We start from the raw sequence: 27,899 nt of genomic DNA, 5'->3' as shown, positions 1-27,899 counted from the left end.
GGACTATCCCCCATTGGCATGTCTCTTTTTCTAGTGAGATCTATTCACATTCTTCATGACGGTATTTACTAAATACCCACACTCAACAACGCATGCATATTCATAGTTAAAAATAAATCTTTTAAAAATTCTAGTGCTCTCTGGAAATATCCTCAGAGGCATAAGCAGAAGCATCCCTTACCAACCTTCTATGTATATTTCACGTTGACAATAAAGATGAACCATTAGGTTAAGGTGATGGCTCAGTCAGTGAAGGGCTTTCTTTGCAAGCCAGAGGACATTGTTTTGACCCCTAGAACCCAGGTTAAAAAAAAAACATACAAACAACAAACAAATAAACGAAAACTATGATGTAATGGTAGCACTGGGGTTTGAAGACAGGAGTATTCTGGAATATTCCTCTACACTGTGTGAGGATATGTCACTGTGATTGGTTTAATAAAAAGCTAAATGACCAATAGCTAGGCAGGAGGTACAAGCAGGACTTCTGGGCAGAGCAAGCTCTGGGAAGAAGAAAGGCGGAGATGCCAGTCAGATGGAGAGGAAGCAGGATGTGCAGTACAGAGTAAAGGTAACCGAGCTACATAAAAGAGCATAGATTAAAAGATAGGGGTTAATTTAAGTTATAAGAGCTAGTTAGAAACAAGCCTAAGCTATTGGCCAAGCATTTGTAATAAATAAGAAGTCTCTGTGTCATTATTGGGGAGCTGACTGTCCTGTCCAACTACACAGGAGAAACCCTGGGTCTCACTGCTCAGCCAGTTTAGCCTAATTGATGAGCTCCAGACCAGTGAGAGACCCTGTCTCAAAAGAAATACCACTAATACAGTAAACGATCTCATTTACAAGAAAAATAGGAAGAAATAAGCTACTTGAAGAAAATCAGAATGAGACGTAAATTTATATGCCAAGAGTTGGAACAGCACTCTTAAATAGTAGATGACATTCCTGAGGGCGACACCCTAAGTTGTCCTCTGGCCTCCATCCAAACACATGCATACACCTGAACACACACACACACACACACACACACACACACACACACACACACATTACAGATATTGGGGAGGGGGGATATTCATAGTCTATTGATCCCATCTACATCCCAAATAAGAAAAGTTTCCTTGATATTAGGACTATGAAGCTGCAAACGCTCCTAAATTTTCTCATAATTTTTATGACTCGCAAACAGTAAATCTACATTTATATTTTTAACTTAGCAAAAACGTTTACATTCACCAAGGAAGAACTATACTTTTTACAATATTAAGATACAAAAATAATTTATATTCAAGACTATTCAAATAATAAAAAGAGAAAATCGTGAATGTCTGTAGTAGCCGAGCATTCTTACTAACAAGTGTGTAAGTCCTTCACCCCACACCATTCTGATCCACCTTTGCTATGTCTCTATTACAGCCTTCTGACTAGGGTGAAATGAAATCTCGTAGGTTTGATTTGCATCTTCGTCAAATTTCTGGAACTGGAGCTACAGACAGCCATGAGCCATCATGTGGGTGCTGGGAATCAAACCCAGCTCCTCGGGTTCTTAACCACCAAATCATCTCTCCAGGTCCAATTTACATATCTTTTGAGTAGTCTCTGCTCAACGTATTTGCCCATTTAGTGATAAAACATTTGCGCTTTTGGTATTTAATTTCTTCACTCTGGTATTGTCTCCCTTCCTGCGCATCAGCCTTCTAATGTGATTTAACCACGTTTGTCAATTTTGCTATTGGGTTCTGGAGCACTGTCCTATTCAGGTCACAGCCTTCTATGCACAATGCACGTGCCTCGGGGAATCTATCCCGACAGTTGGTAGGCTAAAGCAAGAAGATTGTGAGCACCTGAGCGACATAGCAGGACATTGTCTCAAACAACTTACTGTGTCTGTACCTTCAAATATTTTGCCTGTTTTCATCCAGGAGCCAAAATTTCACTAAGGACTTTTATTTATTTTGAATATTTTGTACAGGAGGAGAGCTAGCGATCTAAGCTTTCTCCCTGTGAATATCCACGTTTTCCAACATCCTTTGTTGAAGAGGCTGGCTTCGAAATGTTCTCAGCACTCTGGAAAGTCACATAACCGTAGCTTCTGTGGTTTATCCCTGGGTCTTCTCGATTCTATTAGTCCATGTGTCTGTTTTTATGTCAATACCAGAGTCCCTGCTAATACAGCCATTTGTATTCACCAAGGAAGTGGTCAACGGCAAAGCCTTCCTGGTTCTGCCTCCTCTGCATCCTTACCTGGTTTTGGGATCAGGACAGTACTGGTTTCATTGTGTTTTAGTTTTTGGAGTACTGGCATTAGTTAGTTCTTTATCCATCTGGCCCTGGGCTTGGCTTTGTTGGCTGATTCTACTTTGTTGGCTGATTGATTTGTTGCCATGTTCTACTTTTTCGAGACAGGGTTTCTCTGTGCAGCTTTGCACCTTTCCTGGTTCTTGCTCTGTAGACCAGGCTGGCCTCATACTCACAAAGATCCACCTGCCTCTGCCTCCCGAGTGCTGGGATTAAAGGCGTGTGGCCACCACCGCCCAGCTATTGGCTGATTCTTACTGTTTCATTTTTGCTGCTAGTTTTTGATCTGCTTGGCCTTCCCGTACTACTTAACCATGAATCTTCAGGGTCTAAGGATGCTACATTTTGAATCTGAAACGTTCCCCTACATGCTTGGTCCTAGCAAGGTTTGGTAGAACACATCTTTAATCCCAGCACTCAGGGTAGGGTGCAAAGACAGCAGGATCTCCCAAGCTCCAGGCCAGCCAGGAACAGACAGTGAGATCTTACCTATTTTGTGAAATTGTGTAAACTTTAGAATGCGAGATCCGGCTAAAGGAGGACCTCTGGGAGTGGACCCTTCGATACTATCTGTGCCTGCCTGGTGGCACCTTCAGGTTCCTGGTTAGCCATGAATAGGTCTCCTCTGCCACACCATTTCATTTCCATGATGTTCTGCCCAGGGACCAAATGACCATGGCTTGAACCCCCTGACACTGAGAAACCAGCATTTGGTCAGTGACACGAAAGTAACCAGTAGAGCCTGAGTCCAGGTCTACATCACCACCAGTCTCCTGGACTCACACTGGTTGTTGGGGCACTCACTCATTCAGTCAATGAATGCAGGGAGACCTTTGGTGTGGGAGACAGAAAAACCTTTGCCCTCCCTGACTTGAGACATTTGATTACAAAATCTCTCCCAGGATAGCCTCCCTCTGCCCAGCTAGCAAAGTCAGGACAATGTGGGCCAACTCTGGGTCTGCGGATATGATGTAACCGCTGTTGTCTCAAGCTCCTGATGCTGTCTTTACTGTGAACAAAATAACCCCTTCCTCCCCAAGATGCTTTTTGTCCAGGTATTTTTTTTAAGATTTATTATTTATTATGTATACAGTGTTCTGCCTGCATCCCTGCAGGCCAGAAGAGGGCACCAGATCTAATTATAGATAGGTGTAAGCCACCATGTGGTTGCTGGGAATTGAACTCAAGACCTTTGGAAGAGCAGCCAGTGCTCTGAACCTCTGAGCCATCTCTCCAGCCCCATCCAGGTATTTTTATCACAGAAACAGAAAAGGAACTACTGAAGTTTATATGTAGGTTCCTGCTGAAGTATAATTTTGTCATGATTATACATACTTATCAGGTAAAATGATGTTGCATATATCTGACATGATTAAATCAAGCTAATTATTCACCTCAAATGTCATTTTTGGTGGTTGACAATACTTACAATTTACTAAGTATTTAAAAATACATTATTGGGGCTGGAGCAATGGCTCAGCAGTTCTGAGCGTTTGGTTGCTCTCCCAGAGGCCCTAGTTCAGTTCCCAGGACCCACATTCAGCTCCCAGCATCCACATCTGGCAGCTCACAACTGCCTGTAACTCCAGTTCCAAGGATCAGATGCCTTCTTCTGGTCTTCTCAGAAACCTACACACACATGGCACAACCACACACACTCAAGACACACACACACATACATACGCATTAAAAACAAAAACTAAAAATAATATAGTATTATAGTATTAACTGTAGTCAATATGGTATTTATCCTTCTGTAACTAAATCCCTTCATTTAGCAGAGTGTTCTCTAGGTTTATACACACTACCACAAATGAATCTCTTTCCTTTTTTAAAGCTGCAACAGCTAATGACATTAATGGCAAGAAACTAAAGCTCCCCAGGGAAGATCTGGGACAAGGCTCAACACATCTTGTTTTCCACGTCACACTGAAAGTCCTACCTAATGTAATAAAACAAGGAAAAGCAAAGGCATCTTCACTGGAAAGAATGATAGAAAACGTCTCTGTCCACAGCTGGCAAGGTCATTTGTGTGGAAACAAACAAAAACCTAGAATAAACAATAAAACAATCTTGCAGAATGTCAAGTTAATATAACAAAATGCATTACCACTTAGGCATAAAACAGTAACATACGTACAAGGTCTAGATGCAGAAAATCACACAACTTTGAAGAAAAATGTCAGTGCACTAAATAAATGGAATGACATCCGTGTTCATTGGCAGCCAAACACAAAAACGGAACTCCAGGAGTATTTTCCAGTTGCCAGTGCTTCCCAACTGGATCTACAGACCCAACAAAATAGTGTCGGCAAGTTCTTCTGTGGCCACTGGTAAACTGATTCTCACGTGGTCACATGGAGGCCAAGGTCTCTGAACACCCAACTCAGCGCTGAAAAGGAAGGAGCTAACTATGGTGGTGCACAGCTCTAACCCAGCCCCGAGGACACGGAAGCAGGCCCATGAGTTCCGGCAGCCTGGCTCCAAAGCCAAATCTTGTAAAAAGACAAACGGAAGACTGACTCTAGTCAACTCCGAATTACTATAAAACTACAGTAACCGATCAAGACAGTGTTGACAAAAGAGTAGACAAATACACCAACCAAGCAGAATAAAGAGCCCAGGAAAAGGCTTGGAGAAAGACAGTCAGCCGATCTCTTTAGAAAGCGGAAACAAAGATGGCCCTGAAGCAGGCATACACGTACACGTACAAACTCACACACCACACACACTGGAAATGATCACAGATCCAAACGGAAAATGCAGAGCCATAAAATTCCTAGAAGATAACCAGATGATTTCTGGTTCAGAAGATTTACACTCTCCCATAATAGTTCATAAAATTGAAGTTTATTTATTGGCAAACATTTAAATTAGCACATTTATTTTTATCAAACAAAAATAAAAAGAGGTCAGATATATCACAAGACTATTTTTGGTTATTACAGATTTGAAATTGAGTCCCCTTTTCAAAGATCAGTGCTACTGTACCAGCTAACCCACTAAATTATCATCTTTGAATAAGAAACCAAAAATAAAAGATAACACTTGAGAAAGGAAAATTATAGCTTCAAAATAAACGCGATTCTTCATTCCAAGAAATTACACGTTTTTTCTAATGTGAAGTAGAAAGGCTAATTACCTAGTAAAAATAATGCACATCTTAACTTAAAAAACCACACGGGGGTGAAAAAACAATAAAAAGACTTTTTTTAATTACATACAGGCCTCAGATGAATACAAGCAGATTTTTACAGCTAAACATGGAAGTGGTTTAGAGATACGGACATTATTAACGGGAGCTTTAAGCCTCCTGGAATTTGTTAAAGTACTTCCTAGTTCAACAAAAATTGTAACATTTCCATAATACACTATATATAAAGCAAAATTGTTTTTATCAATAATTTCTCTGTGAGTATAAGAAATCTAAGAACAATCCTACAAAGTAAACTATGGTGCAAAGTGTGGTCGGTCACAACATTCTCACAGCAGAAATAAGTGACTTCAATCTGAAGTTCGCAGACTGCCTAAGAACTCCAGACAGAAAAGGAAATCTGTACAAGGGGGTGAGAGGTGGCAGATGCAGACTTAACAGCTGAAATGCCCCACCTTGGCTCAGTCTCCCTTACCGTCTCACCATGTACAACGGTAAAGAGAGACTGCTTATTATCAATACAGGGCCAGCGGAAAATGTCATTATGTTCTATCATATTTTACATAAAACTTAAAAGAAACTGAGGAAAAACTATACTTGTATCTCAAATGATTTCAAGAAAATCAGAGACGGGTGTGGTGTTGGTTGCATGCCTTTAATCGGAGCACTGGGAGCAGGGAGGGAGACAGAGGTGGGTGGATCTCTGTGAGTTCAAGGCCAGCCTGGTCTCCATAGTGAATTCCAGGACAGCCAGAGCTGTAGAGAGACCCTGTCTCCATGCCTCTCCCCAAAAAAGTCGTAATTTAAACAAGCATTTAAACTGTAGTACTCTAAGAAAAGCAGTAGCTAATTTAATGAAGCTTTATACTCATGTAATAAATGTCTTTGCTACCTTTTAAATATAGAAAGATTTCTTCTATTCTCCAAAATTTACATTAAAAAAAAAGAAAGAAAAAAAGAGTACTCATCACAGATGAAGAAACAGGTACAGATGAAATGATTTATAAAGTAATTCCGCCATTACCATACTGGGAACAGGGTTTCACCTCGTCCTCTCCACATGCACCGCAGACACATTAGTAAACATCAGTGAGGTGATGATAACGTTCACAGGGTAGGAGGAGAGGCACTTGATAACAACAGCACGTCAGGGGCTGGGGACAGCTTGCTGTAGAAAGCTTCCCTGGCATGAATGAGACCCTGGGGGTTCACTGTCCAGCATCACTCAAGGAAGAAGAAGAAAAACAAAACACACACCTCAACCAAATCCCTATTCTAGGGATTCCCCAAACTCCACTTCTCAGCTCGTAATGGGCATCCTCACTCACATAAGACACACATCCTTTATATGGAACATTGATGTGGCCATTAATGGGAGAATGAAAACATGTCAACCTGCTCAGGACACCCACCGACAGGGCAGGGGAAGGCTGGGCCTTCTACAACAGTTTATCCACTCACTGTACTGATTCTGAGAACATCGACCTCCAGACTTCGCAGTGAGATAAACACTCTCATTTAAAACGTGGAAGGGAAGTGGAGGGTGTCAGGGAGTAAAGGAGGGACTCAACATTTACAGGGGATTCTGAATATTAGAAAAGGTATCTGTCCGCCAAACAAAACTGGTTTAAAAACTTGAATCCTGTGAAGACCTTCGTATGAACATCAAGCTGCTACAACACACAAGCTGAAGCATCTGGAGACATTTTGTCACCTGCAGTCTCCCGGACAATCACAAAGTACTCAAAAATTCTTTGACCTGAAGGAAGGAAAAACAAATTAATACAATTCCTTCAATTAATTTGATATCTAATATTCATCTTCATCCAGAAGAGCTGAACATACCAGTTATATAAAAAAACATCGCAATGCTACAGCATTCATTTTTAAAACAAATGCTAAGTATTTCAGTAGTAAGGTCAAGCATAAAATCATTCATTTATATTTAAGACCTATAATTTAAAAAAAGATTGACATAATTTTAACAGACCTATAATAACACTAATTTTATTCTCTCTGTTTTTGTTTTTTGAGACGGGGTTTCTCTGTGTAGTCCCAGCTGTCCTGGAACTAGCTCTATAGACCAGGCTGTCCTTGAACTCACGGAGATCCATCTGCCTCTGCTTCCCAAGTGCTAAAATTAAAGGCATGCATCACCACCTCCAGGTTATGGTCTCTGTATTTTTAAATATCTATATTTAAATAATATAGATCAATGATATGTACAGCTTTAATACTGATAATTATAAGAGATTAAACACCTTTGCAAATCAAACATAAATCTGTAGTATTAAGGCATAAATTTATTTTTTATTTTATGTGTAAATATTTTGCCTGCATGTATGTCTATGTACCATGTGCATGTCTAGTGCCCAGAGAGACCAGAAGAGGGTGTCAGATTCCCAGAAACTGGAGTTATAGACAGTTGTCACCGTGAGGTACTGGGACTCTGACTCCTCTGAAGAGGAGGGGCCAGTGTTCTTAACTGCTGAGCCATTTCTCTAGCCGCAAGGCAGAAATTTCTAGAATGTTAGTGTATGAACAAAGCTATGTAAATTCTGAATAAACCTAGCCAACAGAAGAAGACTACAATGTAAGACTCTAATTCTTCACTCTAGACTACAAAATTCTGCTTCAAAGACAAAGGTTGTTGCCTTATAAAAATACCCTCCCCCAAATTCCAGGATTATTAATTAAAAAAATAATGTGAAATGATTCCTAGTCTAAGAATGAAAGTGTTTATTTAAAGCTAAGAAATGTGGCACCGGAGAGATGTCTCATTGTTTATGAGGCGTTGCTACTCTTGCAGAGGACCCAGGTTCGATTCCCAGCACCCATATAACAGCTCACAACCACCTGTACCTCCAGTTCCTGGGGATCTGACATGTTCTCCTGGCTTCCTGGAGCATGTACATACTTGCAGACAAAACACTTAAACACATTAAAAAATTAATTAAATTTTAAAATAACAGGGACTAGAAAGATGGTTCAGTGGGTCAGAGCACTGGCTGCTCTTCCAGGTCCTGAGACCAATTCTCAGCACCCACACAGCAGCTCACAACTGCTTATAACTATAGTCCCGTGGGATCTAATGCCCTCTTCTGGTGTGCAGACGTACATACAGGCAACACACCCATACACATAAAATAAATAAATCTTTAAAAAGAAAACTTTAAAATAATGAAATAAAATTAAAGTGGTTTTACAGGTTTAGTTAAATTGATGCTTGGTGTTATTACAACTGCTGCTAATTTTATCTTAATAGTATTATATGTTAATTCTACCTTATGTTTTAACATCATAAATAGTAAGTCACCTGAATTTTCTACATACGTATTACTTTATCTGATAGGGGAATCAACATATATGGTAAAGTGTTTCAAATGTTGAGGTTTTCAATTTTTTGAGATATAGTCAAGATTTTATTATAGTAAACAGCTAGACATTTCATGAGGAAAAACAAGCAAAAATAGCCCATAAGTTTCCGTCAAAACTAAACAAATATGTGTTTTTTCTTAGACATGAGATCACTAAGCTAATTAATGTAGATAAGGATTTATTACACAATTCTCCCTATTACCTGAATGTTCTTTAGTAAGTCTCTCCCTTATATATATAAATTACATTACTCATCAGATAACGATCAACTTTCGATTTTCTGAAGGTTAAATTAACCTTTGTTAATACAGACTCAATGGTTAGGATAAGGCCAATTCATCCTTGACACGGTCTCCAACAAAGATTTAAACTAGCACTGCCTAATCCCCAAACATCAGTTAAAAATGAATGAGACTATATCCTACAACTTCAAATACCCTCCACGCTGAATTCCGTGCAAAAGATAAACTAACTTTATAAACAGTTTATATTAAAACAGGTACACGCTGGTGATGTGTGACGGAAAAAGTGGACAAAACAGGAGAAAAGGACGAGAAAACGCACAGTGCTGTCTTCCAGAAAAGGAGATAAAAATATAGAGATTATTTTAGCTCAGGCCAAAGCTAGAATTCAAAACCAGGACTCAAATCTAAATGGTCTAAGGAGTGGTTCTCAACCTCCCTAATATCATGTGATGACCCTTTCCCTCACGTTGTGGTGACCCCCAACCATGAAATTATTTCGTTACCACTTCACAACTGTAATTTTGCTACTATTGTGAATCGTAATGTATAAATATCTGTATTTTCCGATGGTCTTGAAAATAGACCAAATTAGACCCCTGTGAAAAGGTTGCACCCCCTAGAAGGGTGGTGACCCACAGAATTTTCTACAGATTCAAGTTTCTTAATGTATTTGTGTGTGTGTGTGTGTGTGTGTGTGTGTGTGTGTGTGTGTGATGTTGGGGATCAAACCCAGGGCCTCGTGAACGAATACCTGGAACCCCCAAGCTACACCCCCAGCCCTCTCCATATACTTTTACAGAAGCTCTTCTGCAAGCATGTGCTTTCACAGATTAACATAACTAACGTCTTAGACAAGGTAAAAAAAACACTTGTCTTTTTCCAAACCGACCTTTTCCACCAGACTCTCATGCTTGTCTTTAAAGTCTTCATTGACATCCAGTGTGAGGATAGGCACCTCTTGAAGATACTCAAAGTTGGTTCTGTTTAAAAAGAAGGATGAACAAAATCAGAAAAAAAAAACAGTAAAAACGCCTATCATTCAAAAGTCAGAACGTTGTCAATCATTCTACAGTTTTATCCTGCAGTGAAGCGCTGGCCGTCTCTTTACACGTAGATTTACTACTCCGCATACAACCGTCTCAGTCACAGAACATGTAAAGCTAGGCATTATGATACGTCATTGCTCAAAAGCAAAAAAATGAGAAAGGTTTGATGCTTTAGCGATGAGGACACTGCTGGTGTGGTGTAGTTGCAGAGTGCCTGCCTAGCACGTCCAAGGCAGTGGACTCCATTCCCAACACTGCCAAAAAACAGACAGAAAACTAAACTCAGAAAAGCCGTTCAGAGCCTCAGGCACTACACAGTTACAGACTGCCCAAGAGCTGACTGGACAAAGTTTATGTCATTAACTAGGATACTCTCTCCCAAGTCATGACCGAAGACACAAGTTTAAACTACATCCCAGTAGCTTCCCTTGGCTGTGTGGGATGCATTCCAAGATTCCCAGTAAGTCTGAGATCACAGCAACATCCACTCTGTGTGCACTGTTTTTTCTTACACATAACATACATATACAGATTTAACACTTTCTACCTAAACTGCCTTTTCCTTCCCTGAGCTGAGAACTCTCCCCTTCCATTTAAAGGGCATCAGAGCTTCTCTTTGGCATAAGGTTGCCAGTATCCCTCCCTACTCTAGCACTTCAGAACCATTACTGAGTAAGACAAGGGGTACTTGGTTATAAGCACTATCATATGTGACACTCACTCTCAGAACAGTTACTAAATGACTATCAAGCACATCCTGTATATGCCTAGAGAAGCTGGTCAAAGCTACAACTCATATCCTGGGCACTTCTGGGTAGAACAGGATGGAGCTGGACAGCACAGTATTTCAACACTTCTCAGAACGTAAGGCAATGTTGTCCAGTATGGCCTCAAGCTCCTGGGCTCAGGCAATTGTACAGCCCCAGTCTCCCAGGAGACAGGACCACAGCCAGGTACAGTCAGCTTAGCAAGCAACTTTCCATTCATGAACTCTTTCTGAAATTTCACATTTAGTATTTTTGGATTAAGGCTAATATATAATTGAAAGTATATTTAATATTTTTGGATTAAGGCTAATATGTCATTGGAAGTATAAAAATTAAAACAGAATATAACATCAGATTTAAAATTATTTCTGAGTGTATCTTAATAACATACACAGACATAGTCTTACTTTATCAATTAAAGGAAAAATAACATTAGAAGATACTAATTACACAACCTTCAAACAAGTAACTTGGAAATATGAATAAATATATGAATAAAAATAAACATTTGGCTGGATGGTGGGGTGGGGATAACGCACACCTTTAATCACAGCAATTGGGAGGCAGAGGCAGGCAGATCTCTGAGTTTGAGGCCAGCCTGGTCTACAGAGTTGAGTTCCAAGACAGCCAGGGCTACACAGAAAAAAAACAGTCTCGAAAAAACAAAAAAATAAAAAATAAAATAAATATTTGTCCACATTGTTACTCACACCATCCAGCTTCTAGATTAAATCTGATCAAGGGAATCACAGTGAGCAGCGAACAGTAAGAAATTCTTACTTCAGAGTTCGATGAAGGAGCCAGCTTTCATGTTTATAGTGAAGTTTCTCTAAATACTCCAGAGGAATGCCTTGTTCTTCATTTCTTCCCCGTAAATATATTCTACTTAAGCATTTCTAAAAGCAGCAATGAGAAAAATTCAAGTAACTATTTGTGTCTGCTACTGTTAAAATTTTATTTTCTGTATCTTTATGTTAGCCAAAAACCTACATTTATTTCTTCTAGAAAGTTGAAATAGCTAATTTTTCCTTGTATTATTTTAGTCAGATGGTAGTTCTAAATTAAGCGAACTTTGAAAAATAAATCAGTATCCACATATGTAATACACTAATTAACTAAGTATGACAAAAAGGGGGAGGGAGCTAATAGTAATTAAATATCTACCTACATTTCTTTCTAGAAAACAACTAGCCAGGCGGTGGTAGCGGTGGCGCGCCTTTAATCGCAGCACTCAGGAGGCAGAGCCAGGCGGATCTCTGTGAGTTCGAGGCCATCCTGGTCTACAGAGCGAGATCCAGGACAGGCACTAAAACTACACAGAGAAATCCTGTCTCGAAAAAAAAAAAAACAAAAGAAAAAGAAAGTAACTATAATGTCCATCTGTCCATCCTACTTGGCAGTTAAGCAAATGTGTCTGACTGTGCTCCATCCCTGGAAGAGCAGCTCGTCACTGGATGGATGCTCTGAACCACCACAACCTAAAAGAACACGGGGTACTTTATATCTGCCCTCAATCGGTATGAGGGAGCAAGGTGGCCACCAGCCACCATGGCTTTTCAGCACTTGAGGCATGGCTAATGTGGTGACCAAGGAACAGAATTTTCAAACTTTATGTGTAACTTTAATAATCATCAACTTAAATAGCCACATTAGACTGTGTGACTCTAAACCATTTTTCTAACAGCATACATATAAATGAAATTCTGTACAATTTGTGGGAGCTCACCAGCACTCGGGTGTGAGAACCACCACACTGTGCTCTGTAGTGAAGCACCTTTCTACAACGTACAAGGTCCTGAGTTCAACCCCAGCACTGCAGAAGAAAAACAGGCACCCCAACAAGTAACATTCACGAGACGATGGCAGCCCATAAACTGTGACACAGTCTGCTATAAATCCTTTTTCAATAATCTTTAATTAAAAGATACAAATGAGCCCAGTGTGGTGGCACAGGCCTTTAGTCCCAGCACCCGGGAGTCAGAGGCAGGCAGATTTCTGAAAGTTCTAGTCCAGCCTGGTCTACATAGTGAGTTCCAGGACAACCAGGACAACATAAGAGGGAGCTTGTCTCAAAAACAAAACAAAGATCACAAATGACTAAAGCTCAGTCACTAAAGTGCCAACCACAGCAGCAGGAGAAGGCAGGCGGAAGCAGGCACATCCTCCGGGTTGCCTGACCAGTCACTCCAGCCAACCAGCGAGCTTCAGGTTCAGAGAGACCTTGTCTCAAAACCTAAGGGGCTGAGACGGAGCAGCAGTCGTCTCCAGGGACAAGCCCCATGATAGGTTATCAAGCCCAAGCAGTCAGCCCCAAACCCACATTCACAGGGGCAGCAATGAAGGGACTCAACAGGCTGTACTTATAAATTTATACACACATACATAGGTAATAATAATAATTAAGAGGCCATGATTCTGAAAGTGAGGACATGGGAGACGTTAGGAGGGGAAGAAAGTGAGGAGAGGAAGTAAATAGAGTACTCATATATGAAATTCCCACTAGTCAGTCAGTCTAGCTGACTTGATCTGTCTGGATTCATTATGTAATATAACAGATTAATAGAACAGGGATTTCCCAGGAGCTCTCTTAGCTGAAAACAACAAGATCTCTAAGTCTCTTTGCAAGTGTGCCACTATTTATTTGTACCAAGTCACAAGTAACTATAAATTTTTTTAAAGATGTATTTACTTATTATGTATACAGTGCTCTGTCTGCATGTATGCCTGCAGGCCAGAAGAGGGCACCAGATCTCATTATAGACAGTTGTGAGCTGTCACCATGTGATTGCTGGGAATTGAACCCAGATCCTCTGGAAGAACAGCCAGTGCTCTTAACCACTGAGCCATCTCTCCAGTTACATAAAATGTTTCATAAAGTGAACCTCCAACAGTTGTGATATTCATAAAGCAAACATTTATTAAGTTTCCACTATGTCCCCAGACCTTCCTCTGGCCCTAGAAATCCAACAGCAGCTAAAATATCTATCCAAAGTTCCACTTCATTAAGCCTATATTTTAGAAGTGGCTCTGGCAAGTCTCTTATTCTAGCTCTGATAGGATGAGAAGCTGAGTAAGTTAGGAATAAAGACAGAAAATAAAAAGAAAGAAAGAAGGAACAAACGAACGAACTGGTGAAGACCAGAGAAGACCAGACTTGCCACATGTACATTTCTAGTTTGCTGAGAAAATCTGGGCTGCTTTGAGTTTCCAGGTGAGGAGCTAGAGAGTTGGTTTTTTTATTTCTTTTTTAATTTTATGTGTCTTTAAATTTTCTTGTCTTTAATTTTATGTGTTGGCTGCATGGATGCCTGGCCACCTCATGTGTGTTGCCCACAGGGGCCAGAAGAGGGCATCAGATCCCCTGGAACTGTGGTTACAGATGATTGTAAGCCACCATGTAGATGTTGGGAATTGAACTTGGGTCCTCAGGAAGAACAGTTAGTTCTCTTAACCTCTGAGCCATCTCTCCAGCTTGCAAGTTGGCTTTAACTGTCACTACTACATCCCTCTTGTGACTTCTGATATTACTTTAAAATTTCAATGGCACAAGCAAATGTTTAGTGGTCTCACCTCTGGAGTAGCTCGAAGGTAAATTATTCCATCCAGTTCAAGGCTTTGGCCGAACTGGCTGTTCATCCAGTCATGCCAGTCCTGGTATATTGTCCACTCTGTTTCATTCATGCAGTCAGACTCATACAAATTAGACGCAAAAATATACCTGAAAGAGAATCCTCGTCAGCACATACATCCTTCCAAACAGACATACAAATTATAACAGAGGAAGTGGGCATGAAACACACTCCTAAATCCTGTAGCAACGAGCGCCTTGGAAAGCATACACAAAATGTCTTTCCCAGTATAGGAAAAGGGTTCTTTGCCAGTAGCTCTCAAAATGTTGACTAAGGATCCCTGGAGGTCCCCAAGCCCCTTCCAGTTCTATGAGAAGCCGGCTAACTCACACATTACTGTACTTCAACCAAAACACATATACGCATACATAAATATACAAACAGGGATAAAAACCCAGTTTTATTAATTCAGACATTGAAGAACTACAAAATCTAAAGCAATGCTACTCTTCTCACTACATTTTTGTTTGAACACCTTTTATCAGAAGTCATCTATGTTAATATAGAGTATGCTTATTATTGGTTGATTCTTTCATTTTATATTTGTATATTGATTGTATATTGATTCTCAATTGTAATTTCTAATAACAAACGTATCAAATGACAAAATCTTTTTAGACTACTTAACAATTAAAGGAAAGGGATCCTGAGACCAAAAACTTTAAGAGCCCTATTCTGAGATAATTAAGGAGGTGAAAAAGTGGGGTAATTCTAAAACACCTTTAGAAATTTTTCATTTTTATCTCCTTTTTCAAGTCGAGAGTCTAGGATATAAACCCAGATACAATCAGAATTCTAAGGGGTTGGAAGGAAAAGGGGGGGGGGGCCTGCTAATGTCATAAGCACCTCAATGCTAACGGTATTTTTCAGTGTCATTGTCTATCTAAATCCTTCAGCTCAGCCTCTAATTTGACTACCAGGAAATGAGAAAAAAACAAAGTGTCTAGTTATAAACTCCAGAGAGCCAAATAGAAGCCATTTGCATACCTGTCACTATACACAGATCGTTCAAAAAATAACACAGGTTTCTCCGCATCTTTGAGCTTGCCATTGAGAGCGGCCAGCTGAGCTCGGATCCGGCTGAGACAAGCGTAGGATTGGAAGGTGAAAGACCATCGTTCGGGCTTCTCGTACATCATCTGAAGAACATTCCCACCACTTTTCTGAGACGTTGTCAATTCCTAATTTGGCAAAAGAAACAAATAAACAAAAAACTCAATATGATTGCCAATAGAATTACTTTAACTTTTTTGTTTTGTCTTGTGTTTTTTGAGACAAGGTCACTATATAGCTCTGACTGTCCTGAAACTCAGGATACAGACCAAGCTGTCCTTGAACTCATAGACATCCACCTGCCTCTGCTTCCCAAGTGTTGGGATTAAAAGCATGTGCCACTATGCCCCCGGCTATTTTAACTTTCTAAGAGGTTCAAAAAGAGAAATTGGGCAGAAGGGTCCTGGAGAGAAGGTTCTGTGGGTCAGAACACTTGCTTCTCTTGGAAAAGACACAGGTTTGACTCCCAGCAACCCAATAGTGGTTAAAAACTAAAATTCCAATTCCAGAAGATCTGACACCCTCTTCTGGCCTTATGGGCACTGCACCCATATGCTGTGGGATGTTCATATGTCAAATATATTGCTCTGATTGGTTAGTAAATAAAACACTGATTGGCCAGTAGTCAGGCAGGAGGAAGTATAGGCGGGACAAGGAGGAGAAGAATTCTGGGAAGTGGAAGGCTGAGTCAGAGACACTGCCAGCCGCCGCCATGACAAACAACATATGAAGATGCCGGTAAGCCACGAGCCACATGGCAAGGTATAGATTTATAGAATGGATTAATTTAAACTATAAGAACAGTTAGCAAGAAGCCTGCCACGGCCATACAGTTTGTAAGCAATATAAGTCTCTGTGTTTACTTGGTCAGGTCTGAATGGCTGTGGGACTGGCAGGTGAGAGAGATTTGCTCTGACTGTGGGCCAGGCAGGAAAACTCTAGCTACAAATGGCGCCCAACGTGGGGCAAGAGTTTCCACCTAAAAACTGAAAAAAAAGATTCTAAAATGGAGCTAAAAACAGCTTCCTAATTGTCTCTCTCAAATGAGCAGCAGCTGCTGGTTTGAGCTACTGGCGGGTTCCTGGTGTGTGCGCTTGACCTGCCGTATGGCGGGAATGAGGCCTCTGCAAGTGGCACATTAAACTGCATGGTGGATTTAGCCTTTGCTAGTACAAAACAAAAAAAGAGGTTTCTGGGCTACACGCTGCTTGGATAAAAGCATAGACCCACGATAGCTCCCAGAGCTGGCGGAAAACATACCACCGCCATGTTAGGAAGCTGAGGTGGGTGGAGCCAGCAGCCACAGCTGCTGCAGTTTAAAGCAATAGATTCATAATAAGACAGATTCAGATGTAATAGTTTACAATGTGTGTAAAATATACGTAGGCTTGAAAGAGACAAAAAAGGTGACATATACAGTTATATAAACAAATACAGTTTTAAAAAATAAAGTCTTTAAAAAGACAGTAAAATTAATATAAAAAATAAGCCACGTAAAGATGAATATTACACAGAGAATCTGGATTGTGTTGTCTTTGGGATTTTTAACTACAGAAAAACATTTGATCGTAAAAGATGTTGAGTTAAACCAATATGTGTATTTTAAAGATACCTTGACTTCAAAATTTGGATGTAAGGATATGTTGCTTTGGAAAGGAGGCTCTGCTTTTGTTTCCACAGAAAGCAAGAGGCTATGGATTTGTTCCAGATTAAGATACATCAGGTTTGACCAGCCAAGACCCCCCTGAAAGGTCTCTGATGACACCATGGCCCAGATGATCCAACATCCAGAATGGTTTAAAGGCAACTGGCTCAGACAATACAGTCTCACAGACTATTCCATAATCCTAAAATTTTCTGTGTCCCCATAAGATACAGCGCCCCCCTCCAACAGAAAATAGTAAAAGAAGCTACGCCCAAATTCCCAAATTATATGTAATTTTACTTTGTTAAGGTTAAAACCTTCCTTTAAAAAAAAAAAAAAAAGGAAAAGTGTTGTGGGATGTTCTGTATGTAAATAAAACACTGATTGGCCAGTAGTCAGGCAGGAGGAAGTATGGGCAAGACAAGGAAGAGAAGAATTCTGGGAAGTGGAAGGCTGAGTCAGAGACACTGCCAGCCGCCGACATGACAAACAACATATGAAGATGCCGGTAAGCCACGAGCCACATGGCAAGGTATAGATTAATAGAAATGGATTAATTTAAACTATAAGAACAGTTAGCAAGAAGCCTGCCACGGCCATACAGTTTGTAAGCAATATAAGTCTCTGTGTTTACTTGGTCGGGTCTGAATGGCTGTGGGACTGGCAGGTGAGAGAGATTTGCCCTGACCATGGGCCAGGCAGGAAAACTCTAGCTACACCCATATGATGCAGATATATATACAGGCAAAACGCCATACAAAATAAATAAATCTTTAAAAAAAAAGAAAAACTTCATAAACACATTATTAGCAAAACCAAAACAATTAAATTCCTTTTCCTTATTCTTTCCTAGCATATGTCTTACCTTACCTGCTGTCTAGAATAACCCTTAGATCTTTCTCACAAGTGACTAACAACCTACAGAAAAAAATGTCAATACTTAAAAGCTAAATAAAAATATCTGATTTATACATTTTTTTTAAAACAGAAAAGATAAACAACATTGTACTCATATTGCCTTCTCAGAAAAATCAGTTATGAGGCTGGCAAGATCAGAGGAAGCGCTGGCCACTCGAGCCTGGTGACACCATTTTGATCCTTGGAACCCATACAACAATGGAAGATCACCAAGTCCAAAAAGTTGTCCTGTGATTTCTACACTGCCGAGTCAAATGTATGCCCACATACAACCACATATACACACAAATAAATTTTTTTTAAAAATCAGCTACATGGTAGCTGGAGCAACGGCTCATTGGTTAAGAGCACTTCCTCCTCTTCAGAGGTCTCGGGTTCAGTTCCCAGCACCCACATGGCAGCTCTTTGTAACTCCAGTTTCAGGGAATCTGATGCCCTCTTCTGACCTCTGCAGGCACTAGGCACACACATGGTGCACATACACACATACAGGCAAAACACTCATGCACACAAAATAAAATAAACCAATCTCTAAAAAATCAGCTACAGCTAAGTCACACATGCCTCTCTCAGGTAAGACAAATATACTCTCAGTTTACCAGCTTCCAACATTCCCCGATTTTCGAACAGATCTAACTTAAGGGTGCTTTTTCACTTATAATGGGGTTTTGTCCTTATAAATAAATCCTAAACTGAAACTATCAAAGTGTGAAAATGCAACACAGTTTAACAGGACAGCACACTATAGTAGACTTATAGTTGTTCTGAGCCACTCTGATTTCACTGCTGGGGTCTAGCACAAGAGAGTGTCACATCATTCTTCCAGTGTAGGAAAAATCCAAATATAAAAATCAAAGCACACTGACACTGTGTGTGCATGTTTCACAACATCACAAAGTTAAAAAACAATTATAAGTTCAACCATTACAAACAGCGTTAAGTAGAAGACTGGGTGTACTCCTTTACTGCCTGGGGCCTGTTAGGTATGGGTTTGTAACTCCAATCTTGTAATATGACAGAACAGAACCGTGCTCCAAACTTGCAACTCAATAGCGATGTTGTCAGAACCAATATTTTCAGCATTGAGGAAAAAAAAATGTAACAATAAAAACTTAGTTTAAAATTCTTTCATCTTAAATAGGAATTGTAAATGGCATCTAGAATTAATTTTTTTCTATAAAATATAGTTTCCCAGCTCAGTCCAATAAAAAGCTTATGAACAATAATAATCCTGTAGGACAATCACAAATGTCATCTAGACTATGACTTCTAAATACGTTTCCCTCTGAGAGGTGTTCTGTATCAGATTCCAAGTCTGGAAGCTGGGCTTCATACGCCTTGTTCCAATAAACAAAGAAACTATCGGAGATCTCCTGGCATTGCACAAAGGGGCTTCTATGTGTTAGAGAAGTCTGGACAGCCGAAAACAAGGAAGGTGAAAATCTGTGAGTTCATAGTGCTTAAAAAAAAAAAAAAAAAAAAAGACAAAAACCTGTCATCTTTGGAGATAGTTAAAGCATCCATTATCTTTTCTGGAAATCTGTAAGTAAAAAAAAAAAAAAAAAAATCAAGTATTTTATCTTCTATCAGACACTGTAAAAAATACAGTGGATAAAAGTGTCTTTTTTTACAGAATCACAGCTAAAAAATTCTGACTGCTTGAGAAAGAATCCTTTACAACACATAACCATTGACAAGAGATGTAAGAAAACAAATAGGGATTTTTTTCTTTCTTCCTTGAGACAACAAAGAATTCAACTGAAAAAAAAAAAAGGAGGTGGGGACCCATGGTGGGAGGTGGGGGAGAAATCCTCCTAACAGTGTGTATATAATATATATATATATATATATATATATATATATATATATATATATAAAGGAAGCAATTAAGTCAAAGCCTTGGACTACACCATGCAAATCACCAGAGAGTCCAGTACTGTTTTAAGTGAGTCTGTAAAACAAAGATTAATAATCATTACCTGCTGGTTTTCAAAACCACTGTGGCCGGAATTCAGGGAAATGAGGAAGGAAACCACGTAATCTTTGTACTTTACCACGTCTTATTCTGACAAGAATTGGTAGTCAGTAACATTTCAGCCACTAGATGGCAGGTTAAAGAAATAAACAGCTACTACCAAATAAGCAAAGCAGAGAGATGGACTTTTAGTTACCGAGGGAAGAGAGGAAGGAAGGCTAATGCCACGTTATTCCAACTCTACAACCTCCAGGAAGCAAAGTCAGATCTACAGGAGGACTGGCTGGGCTCCACAAGGTCCACTCCTCAGTGCTGACAGTATTCTAAGACAGCTGAGGTTTAGACACTGGGTCATTCACATTATAACTACAAAGAACAGCTCGAGAATGAGCTGGAGAAGGGCTCCATGCAGAATAAAACCCATTTCATTTATACAGCTCTTTACGGTTCCAGGGCTTAACCCAGGGCCTTGGGCTCACTAGGCAAGCGACCTACCATTGGGCTACATCCTAGCCCCGAACACCCCAGCTTTTGGAGTCTAGTAGAAGTCTGGGGATGAGGGGTAAAGACAGTATCCAAAAATACAGAGAAGCCATCCACACACTTAATGCTTCATGTTTCACATTATCCACAAAATACTGTTTCCCACATTTTCTGAACCCAACTTACAGTACGGGAGACCATAGCCTCCGACTCATAAATAAAAATTAAGAAAATGAATTCCATATGGGGAGGAAATCTCTTCAAAATTTAGTACTTGATATTCAAAGAATTGGGATATATTAAGTTGTCCCCCCAGCCTAAAATTAATTATGCTTTGCAAGTAAAAGTGTGAGAAATATTTAGTTATCAAAACCTTAAATCCAAAAGAGCTACCAAAAAAAAAAAAAAAAGAAAAAGAAAAAAAGAAAGAAGAGAAAACAAAAAAAAATTCATAAATATCCCTGTTAGTTTTATGTCAGTTTGACACAGTTACAGTCATCTGAGAGGAGGGACCCTCAATTGAGAAAATGCCTCCATTAATTAGATCTGGCTGTAGACAAGCCTGTAGGGTGTTTTCTTAATTAGTGACTGATGAGGGAGGGCCCAGTCCATTGTAAGGACAAGTCAGTGAGCAGCACCCCTCCACGGCCTCTGCATCAGCTCTCTCTTTCAGGTTCCTGGCCTGCTTGAGTTCCTGCCCTGACTTCCTTAGATGATGAACTGTGATGTGCAAGTGTAAGCCAAAGAAACCCTTTCCTCCCAAAGTTGCTATTGGTCATGATAGTAACAGTGACCCTAGCTACGACAATCCACAAAGGCTACAGGTTCTTGTTACTGATTTTCCTTCTATATATGATTTACATTTGAAATACCCAATCATTCCCAGAAATCCTCACATCAATAGCTCTACTTTTTTTGGACTGAACAAGTTTCTGGCAGACCTTTGCAAACTCTCTACTTTCAATTTCACTTCTCCAGAAATGAAAACTCTTGGCAGTCATTAGCACACACAACCATAACTTCTGCTATGAAAAGCTGAAATTAAGTCTTTTGATTCCCCTATTCTCTCATCTGCAATGCTGTATTGAAAAGGGCTAGTAAAGTGAAACATGGCCAGAATGAAATGTTGTGGAGGATGATGGTATAGTATAAAGAAATGAGATAGAAATGGATTTGCACATGACAGGGGCTGAAAAGATTAATAAAATTCAATTATTGGAGGTTTAGGTTTTCTTATGTATTTTCATTTAAATTGTAAAAATCACTCAAGAAATTTAATTTGTGTAAGTTTTTTGTTGTTGTTGTTTCTGGGTTTTGGTTTTCCAAGACAGGGGTTCTCTGTATAACAGCTCTGGCTGTTCTGGAACTTGCTTTGTAGACCAGGCTAGCCTCAAACTCACAGAGATCCACCTGCCTCTGCCTCCCAAAAGCTGGGATTAAAAGTGTGCACCACCACTGCCCAGCTGCTTTAAGTTTTTAAACTTTTAAAACCTTTCAAACTTTGATGTGATAGTGCATAAATCTTAAATGCAAAGCTCAGTGAACTTTTACACACACAGCTAGACTTGAAAGTGGTTATTGGAAATGGGGCGGGGGGGGGGGGGGGATAAAAAACAAAAATACACTGCTTCTCTAACCTAAAGAGGTTTTTTTAATGTGAATGGATGTTTTCCCTGAATGTATGTCTGTGCACCAAGTACGTTCTTGGTGCCCAGAGACCAGAAGAGGGCATTAGAACCCCTGGAACTGGAGTTACAGACAATTCTGAGCTACCACACGGGTGCTGGGAACTGTACCTGGGTCCTGTAGAACAAACAGCTAGTGCTCTTACCTGCTGAGCCATACCCAGCCCTAAAGAATTTTTGTTGCATTGACTTAAATTCTCCTCGCGTACCTCAAATTCATCTTGAGTATTTTGCACATTGCACCATCTGGCGACAGGTTCAGGAACCACTTCCCAGTCCTCACAGACCTGCTTGAGGATATTCACAAAGGTTGACTTCCCAGCAGCTGTTGGGAAAAAGAAAAGACAAAATTAAGAAAACTTGTTTAAAAAGCAAAACATAACCAACGTCCATTGGCTTTGACAAGATTAACAGTGAACGATACCTACAGAGAAACAGTAAGACCCTTTCCTTCATCTTTTTTATAAACTAAACTCAAAGATGGTCCCTAGCCATTTGTGCCGAACAAATCTGTTATTATTTTTAGTTTATCAAAGGCAAGGAACAGAAGACTTAAAAGCCTGGTTAAGTTTAAGAAAGACATTATGACAGAAAACAAACAAACAAAAACCTGCCTTCTAGCCTAGCTTTCCTTAGCCAAGCCCTTAGAAAAAGAACTTTCTGAAGAGTAAGAAGCCTGTCCTCCTAGCCAGTTGTGTGAACCTGACCAAGGCCCAGACCTGGTTCCTGGTTACATAGGAAGACGTGATTCTCACCATTCTTTCCAAAGTTATTGTGACAACCAGTAAAGTGACCGTTGTTCCAGTCTTCTGGGTTTTCAAAACCTTCCTTTCAACTGACTCTACTTTCCCAGTCTAAAGAGTTCCCTGACTGTGGCCTGCACTTCTAACTCCCAATTCAGCAGGCTAAAGGAAACGGATTCTGGACTCCAGGCCAGCCTGGGCTACATAATGAGACACGTCTCAAAAAACAAACTACAGCAGGTATAATAACACATACCTGTAACCCCAGCACTTGGAAGGCTTAGGCAGGAGGACTGGTATGAGTTCAAGTTCAAACCGGGATACATAGTGAGTGCTGAGCCAGCCTGGGCTACAGAGCAAGACCATGCCTCCCCACCCACCAAAAAACAATTTTTTTAAAAAGGGGAAAAGAAGGGTAGAGACCCCTAATACATCCAAAATAATTTACCAATAATAAACCAATTAAGAAATAACTATAAAATCAATGTGAAGACACATCCAATGCTTAAGAGCTGACGACCATTACTATCTGATTCTAATAAAGCCTATAGCTAACAAATTATTTTAAGTCTTGCAAAGCACTTCCTACAAGTACTAGCTGTAGAAATCTGCCTCAATTTTATCATTCTGTGCCCTCTACCAAACCCTTAAAAAAAAAAAAAAAAAGATAGCTTTACTTTTCCCGATCCTTCACTAGTTTCTGAGATATCTAAGGAAGAAAAAGACGAAAATAGCTTATGTGTAATCAAGACATACTATAGTCATCATTTTAGTATCAGTGAGTCTGGACCTTGTGGCTAAGAGCAGTACTTCTAATGACCCACCACACCCTTTCTATCTTAAGTCACCAAATGTTGTTATATGAGGCGTCACTGGCCAGTATTATGTTCTTCCTTCCTCTTTTGCTACACACCCCACAACCATATAGCTTCAATATCTTCACCAAGTGTCCTCTTCCTTATAAATGGACTCAGGGTGGGCACAAAGAACTTACCCTTGACTTGCAGAAGTATACTCAAACCTGCAACACTATACAAGGCAAGAAGGAATCAGGAAGGACTTTAGAGACTCATGCACAGATCAAGGAAATGGGGATCTATAGGATGAAAGGGCAGGTGAAGAACAACACATCAACGTGTATCCAAAAAGGAGAAGAAATAAATGCAAAGATAAACTGGGTGGCTATTTAGTTGAGGGGAGAACATTGGTGACCGAAATTTTGTGTGGAAAGGATAAGTTTACATACAGACAGTAAAACATTTAAAAGGCTGATTTAAATAGCCATCATTCTTTGGACTAGATGGAAAAGAGAACATGATACAAGAGAAACACTGAAGTATCTCAACTAGACCAGAATCTAAAAGCACTTAAGGCTAACACATTAAGCCTTCTTCTGACATCAATTACAACCAAAAAAGCTTACACAGTCAAACTTTAAATTGCAAACATTAAATTTTACTTCAAGCTGAGTAATCATCGTCAAGTTGTAGTTTCCAAATAGTCGCTACACCAGTTCCTTCCTTAACGCTTGGGAGGGAGATCAGAGCTGGAAAAAAGTGAATAAACTAATATTCTGTGAAGGTGGGTGACAACAAGCAAGAACACCTATGAACAGTTTTACAGGTCACAGGAGCACGGGGCTTTGATGCCCAGCACTCAAAGGCAGGGAGCATGCTGGGAGTCTGAAGCCTCATAGTCACTACATAGTGAGTTCCAGGCCAGTCAGGCTGTGCAGTGAAACCATCTCAAACACAACACAAACAACCACCAAACAGCTACGGTAACAAACAGAATCCCTGGACCCTGGTTCAATTCCCAGCAACCACATGGTGGCTCACAACCATCTACAATGAGATCTGGTGCCCTCTTCTGGAGCACAGGCGTATATACAGGCAGAACATACAGAATCCCCAACACCAAGCAGGCATCACCAGGCTAAAAGTCATTCTGAACACACAGAAACGAGCCGATGAAGCCTCCACAAATCTAACCTAGGGAATAGCTCCGTAAACCCAGAACAAGAGAAAACAGGTTGTTACGTGACTGTGCAACTTAAAATGGCCAAGCAACCTTCAAATTATAGGAAGAAGAGAAGAATTACAAAACAGTCTTCACAGATTGCACAATTTTTACATCAACAGGTTGCTTGAACCCAACAAATAAGGTGAAAGGGATGTAAACAACCATACAAGAGCAACAGGCAACTGATGAAGCCTCCCCACAGGAAAGTCAACCAGTGGTGAGACACATGCTTAATCTAAATGACAGTTCCTACAACACCACTGTAAGTCTAGTTGCCAAGTCCTCAGAATTTTTGGCGGTCAAAGATCTAGATGCTTGAGGGGAAGTCTCAATACTTGTAACTAAGTTTTCCTAATAGTGTGCCAATGCAAGCCATTAATGTGCAGCTCTTTCCAGGGAGGGATTTCCAGGGATGTCGGCGAGGAATTTTAGGCACAGATAACACAACTGCACCCTACGCAGAAAAGCAGCTCTGGAAGCAGGTGAACAGGATATGGAGTGACCCGTTCACACATTATTTCAGTGCTGAGAAGATTAAAGATGCATGGAGGAAAGGGGACTTCGAGATGCCTGTCGCCTATCTGGGTTTGAGAGAAGGGAGACGGATAATCAATTATGGTTCTGATCCCAGGGGTTGTCCACTGACATTTACTTCAAAGATGACTTTACTGAGAACCTCCTCCTGTCGTTACATATGGTCATCTTTATCCACTAAAGAGGCTGTGAGGAGTCTTGCTAATAAGCATAACATCTCAAGGAACTTTTAAGAAATGAGGATCTCTTCCAATGGCCTGAGTCTTCAGTGTGGATCAAGTAAAATAAGCCCTGCTGTTTGTGTTTCAGCTCTACACTCTTGAAGGCTTACACCTGCTTGCCTTCTTAAAGAGCCAGTGCTTTGAATGTGTGTGGTAGGAATGAAAACATCTGCTGCATACATCAATAGTCAGTACTCAACCTGCAGCCCCCAAAAAATAACAGCTGTCTCAAAACAGGAAACTTCAGTAGGCTTCCTGTGGTAGGAAATATAAAAGAATGGGAGATTCATGTTCACCATGCAAAGTGGCATGCACAGTGTAGTTTACCCCCATTAGGGCAGAAACTCCAACGGTCTTTGAACCATACTTCAGTGTTTACCTGCAGGTGGGAAAGGAAGTAAAAAAAAAAAAAAAAAATTCACCAGTCAAAATCATTAAAAACTTCTTCCCTCGTGAGTCTATTGTAGTCCTAGGAATTGCTACAAACGCCAATCCAAATGTCCACAACCAAGAAATAGATGTGGTACATACCATTCAGTGGAATATTATTTAACACTTTTTTAAAAAGTGCTACACTCCGGGGACAGAGGTGTGGTGGTATTGTGTTCCCCAAAATATTGTGCACACTAATAAACTTATCTGGGGTCAGAGACAGAACAGCCACAATATTAAACATAGAGGATAGGCAGTGGTAGCACACGTCTTTCATCCTAGCATTCCAGAGACAGAAATCCCTCTGGATCTCTGTGAGTTCAAGGCCACATTGGAAACAGCCAGGCATGGTGACACACACCTTTAATCCCAGGGAGTGATAGCAGATAGCAGAAAGGTATGTAAGGTGTGAAGACCAGAAACTAGAAGCTTTTGGCTGGTTAAGCTTTCAAGCTTTTGCGCAGCAGTTCAGCTGAGATCCATTTGGATGAGAACTCAGAAGCTTCCAGTCTGAGGAAACAGGATCAGCTGAGGAACTGGCGAGGTGAGGTAGCTGTGGCTTGTTCTGCTTCTCTGATCTTCCAGCACTCACCCCAATACCTGACCCAGGTTTGTTTTTATTAATAAGACCTTCTAAGATTCATGTTACACAGAGGCAGGCGGATCTAAGTTCAAGGTCAGTCTGGTCTACATAGTGAGTTCCAAGACAGTCAGGATTACAGAGAGAGAGAGAGACCCAGTCTCAAGAAACCCAAATAATTTTTTTTTAAAGTACTACAGAAATAAACAGCATGAGTGAATCTTAAAAGCACTCTGGTAAACCAAACAAGACACAGAAGACCAGACATTCTGGTTCTGCTTAGGGCACTGGAAAAAACAAAACGTGCAGGTATTAAAAAGAAACATGTCAGGGCTTGTAAGGGGATGGGAAGGGAGAAAGGGCTGACTACAGAGAAGCACAAAGGGAACTGGAGCGGGCGGTGACGAAAACGTTCTCAATTTCGCGGTAAAACGGCGGGAAGTCGGGGAAACCTACCGGAAAAGGGTTTCTCCTACCTAAGTTACATCCCCATTAAAGCAGCATCCCCAACGGCGCCCCGAACCCTTGCGGATGGAAGTCCCCAACCAAGAGGGTGCAGCGGTGCAGAGCGCGCCTCACAAAGCCCCGGGCTGGCGCAGGGCCAGAGGAGCCACCGCGCCGGCGCGGACAGAGGGAACCCCGAGGCACCGGCACCGGAGCGGGGTCGCCTTACCGATGTTCCCCTCGATGGAGATCTTCTTGATGCGTGTCCCCTCGGAGCTGGTGGAGGGGGACGGGCAGAACCTCTTGGGCGGGGTGGCCATGCCTGGTTCGCGGCGGCTCGGGCGCGGGACCTGCAGGAGAGCGGCGGCGCGGGGAGCTGGGGACGGCGGCGTCACGCTCGCGCCGGCGGGACCCGCACTTTGACTTTGGCGCGCGCGGAGGCGCCGGCGGCTGGGCGGGCCCGTGGAGCGGCCACGCCCTGGCGGCCCGGACTCCCAGCCTCCACGCCTCGCCCCGGCCAGCCGGCGAGGACCAGTACCGGGCTCCAACCCAGGAGCGAGGGGCCCCCGGGACACGGAGGGCAGGGGGCGGGGCTTGTGCGGCGAGCCGTGGGAGCGCGGGGGCGGGGCTTGTGCGGCGAGCCC

The 27,899-nt window shown here is 41.1% G+C and overlaps 1 protein-coding gene across 1 annotated transcript; it reads right to left on the bottom strand.

The window, feature by feature from the left end:
- Positions 1-6,018: 6,018 nt before the first annotated feature.
- On the bottom strand, positions 6,019-27,661 carry Dck (deoxycytidine kinase). The gene is made up of 7 exons (XM_059275212.1): positions 27,485-27,661; positions 22,489-22,604; positions 15,508-15,701; positions 14,462-14,609; positions 11,672-11,787; positions 9,968-10,058; positions 6,019-7,214 (listed from the first exon to the last, which is right to left on the bottom strand). The coding sequence occupies exons 1-7, from the start codon at positions 27,573-27,575 to the stop codon at positions 7,188-7,190; spliced, it is 783 nt and encodes a 260-aa protein (XP_059131195.1). The 5' UTR covers positions 27,576-27,661; the 3' UTR covers positions 6,019-7,187.
- Positions 27,662-27,899: the final 238 nt, after the last annotated feature.

The sequence above is a fragment of the Peromyscus eremicus genome, chromosome 10 (genome assembly GCF_949786415.1).
Source record: "Peromyscus eremicus chromosome 10, PerEre_H2_v1, whole genome shotgun sequence".
Classification (NCBI taxonomy): domain Eukaryota; kingdom Metazoa; phylum Chordata; class Mammalia; order Rodentia; family Cricetidae; genus Peromyscus; species Peromyscus eremicus.
The sequence above is the reverse complement of the archived record's forward strand: the minus strand, read 5'-3'. Positions and strand labels throughout refer to the sequence as shown.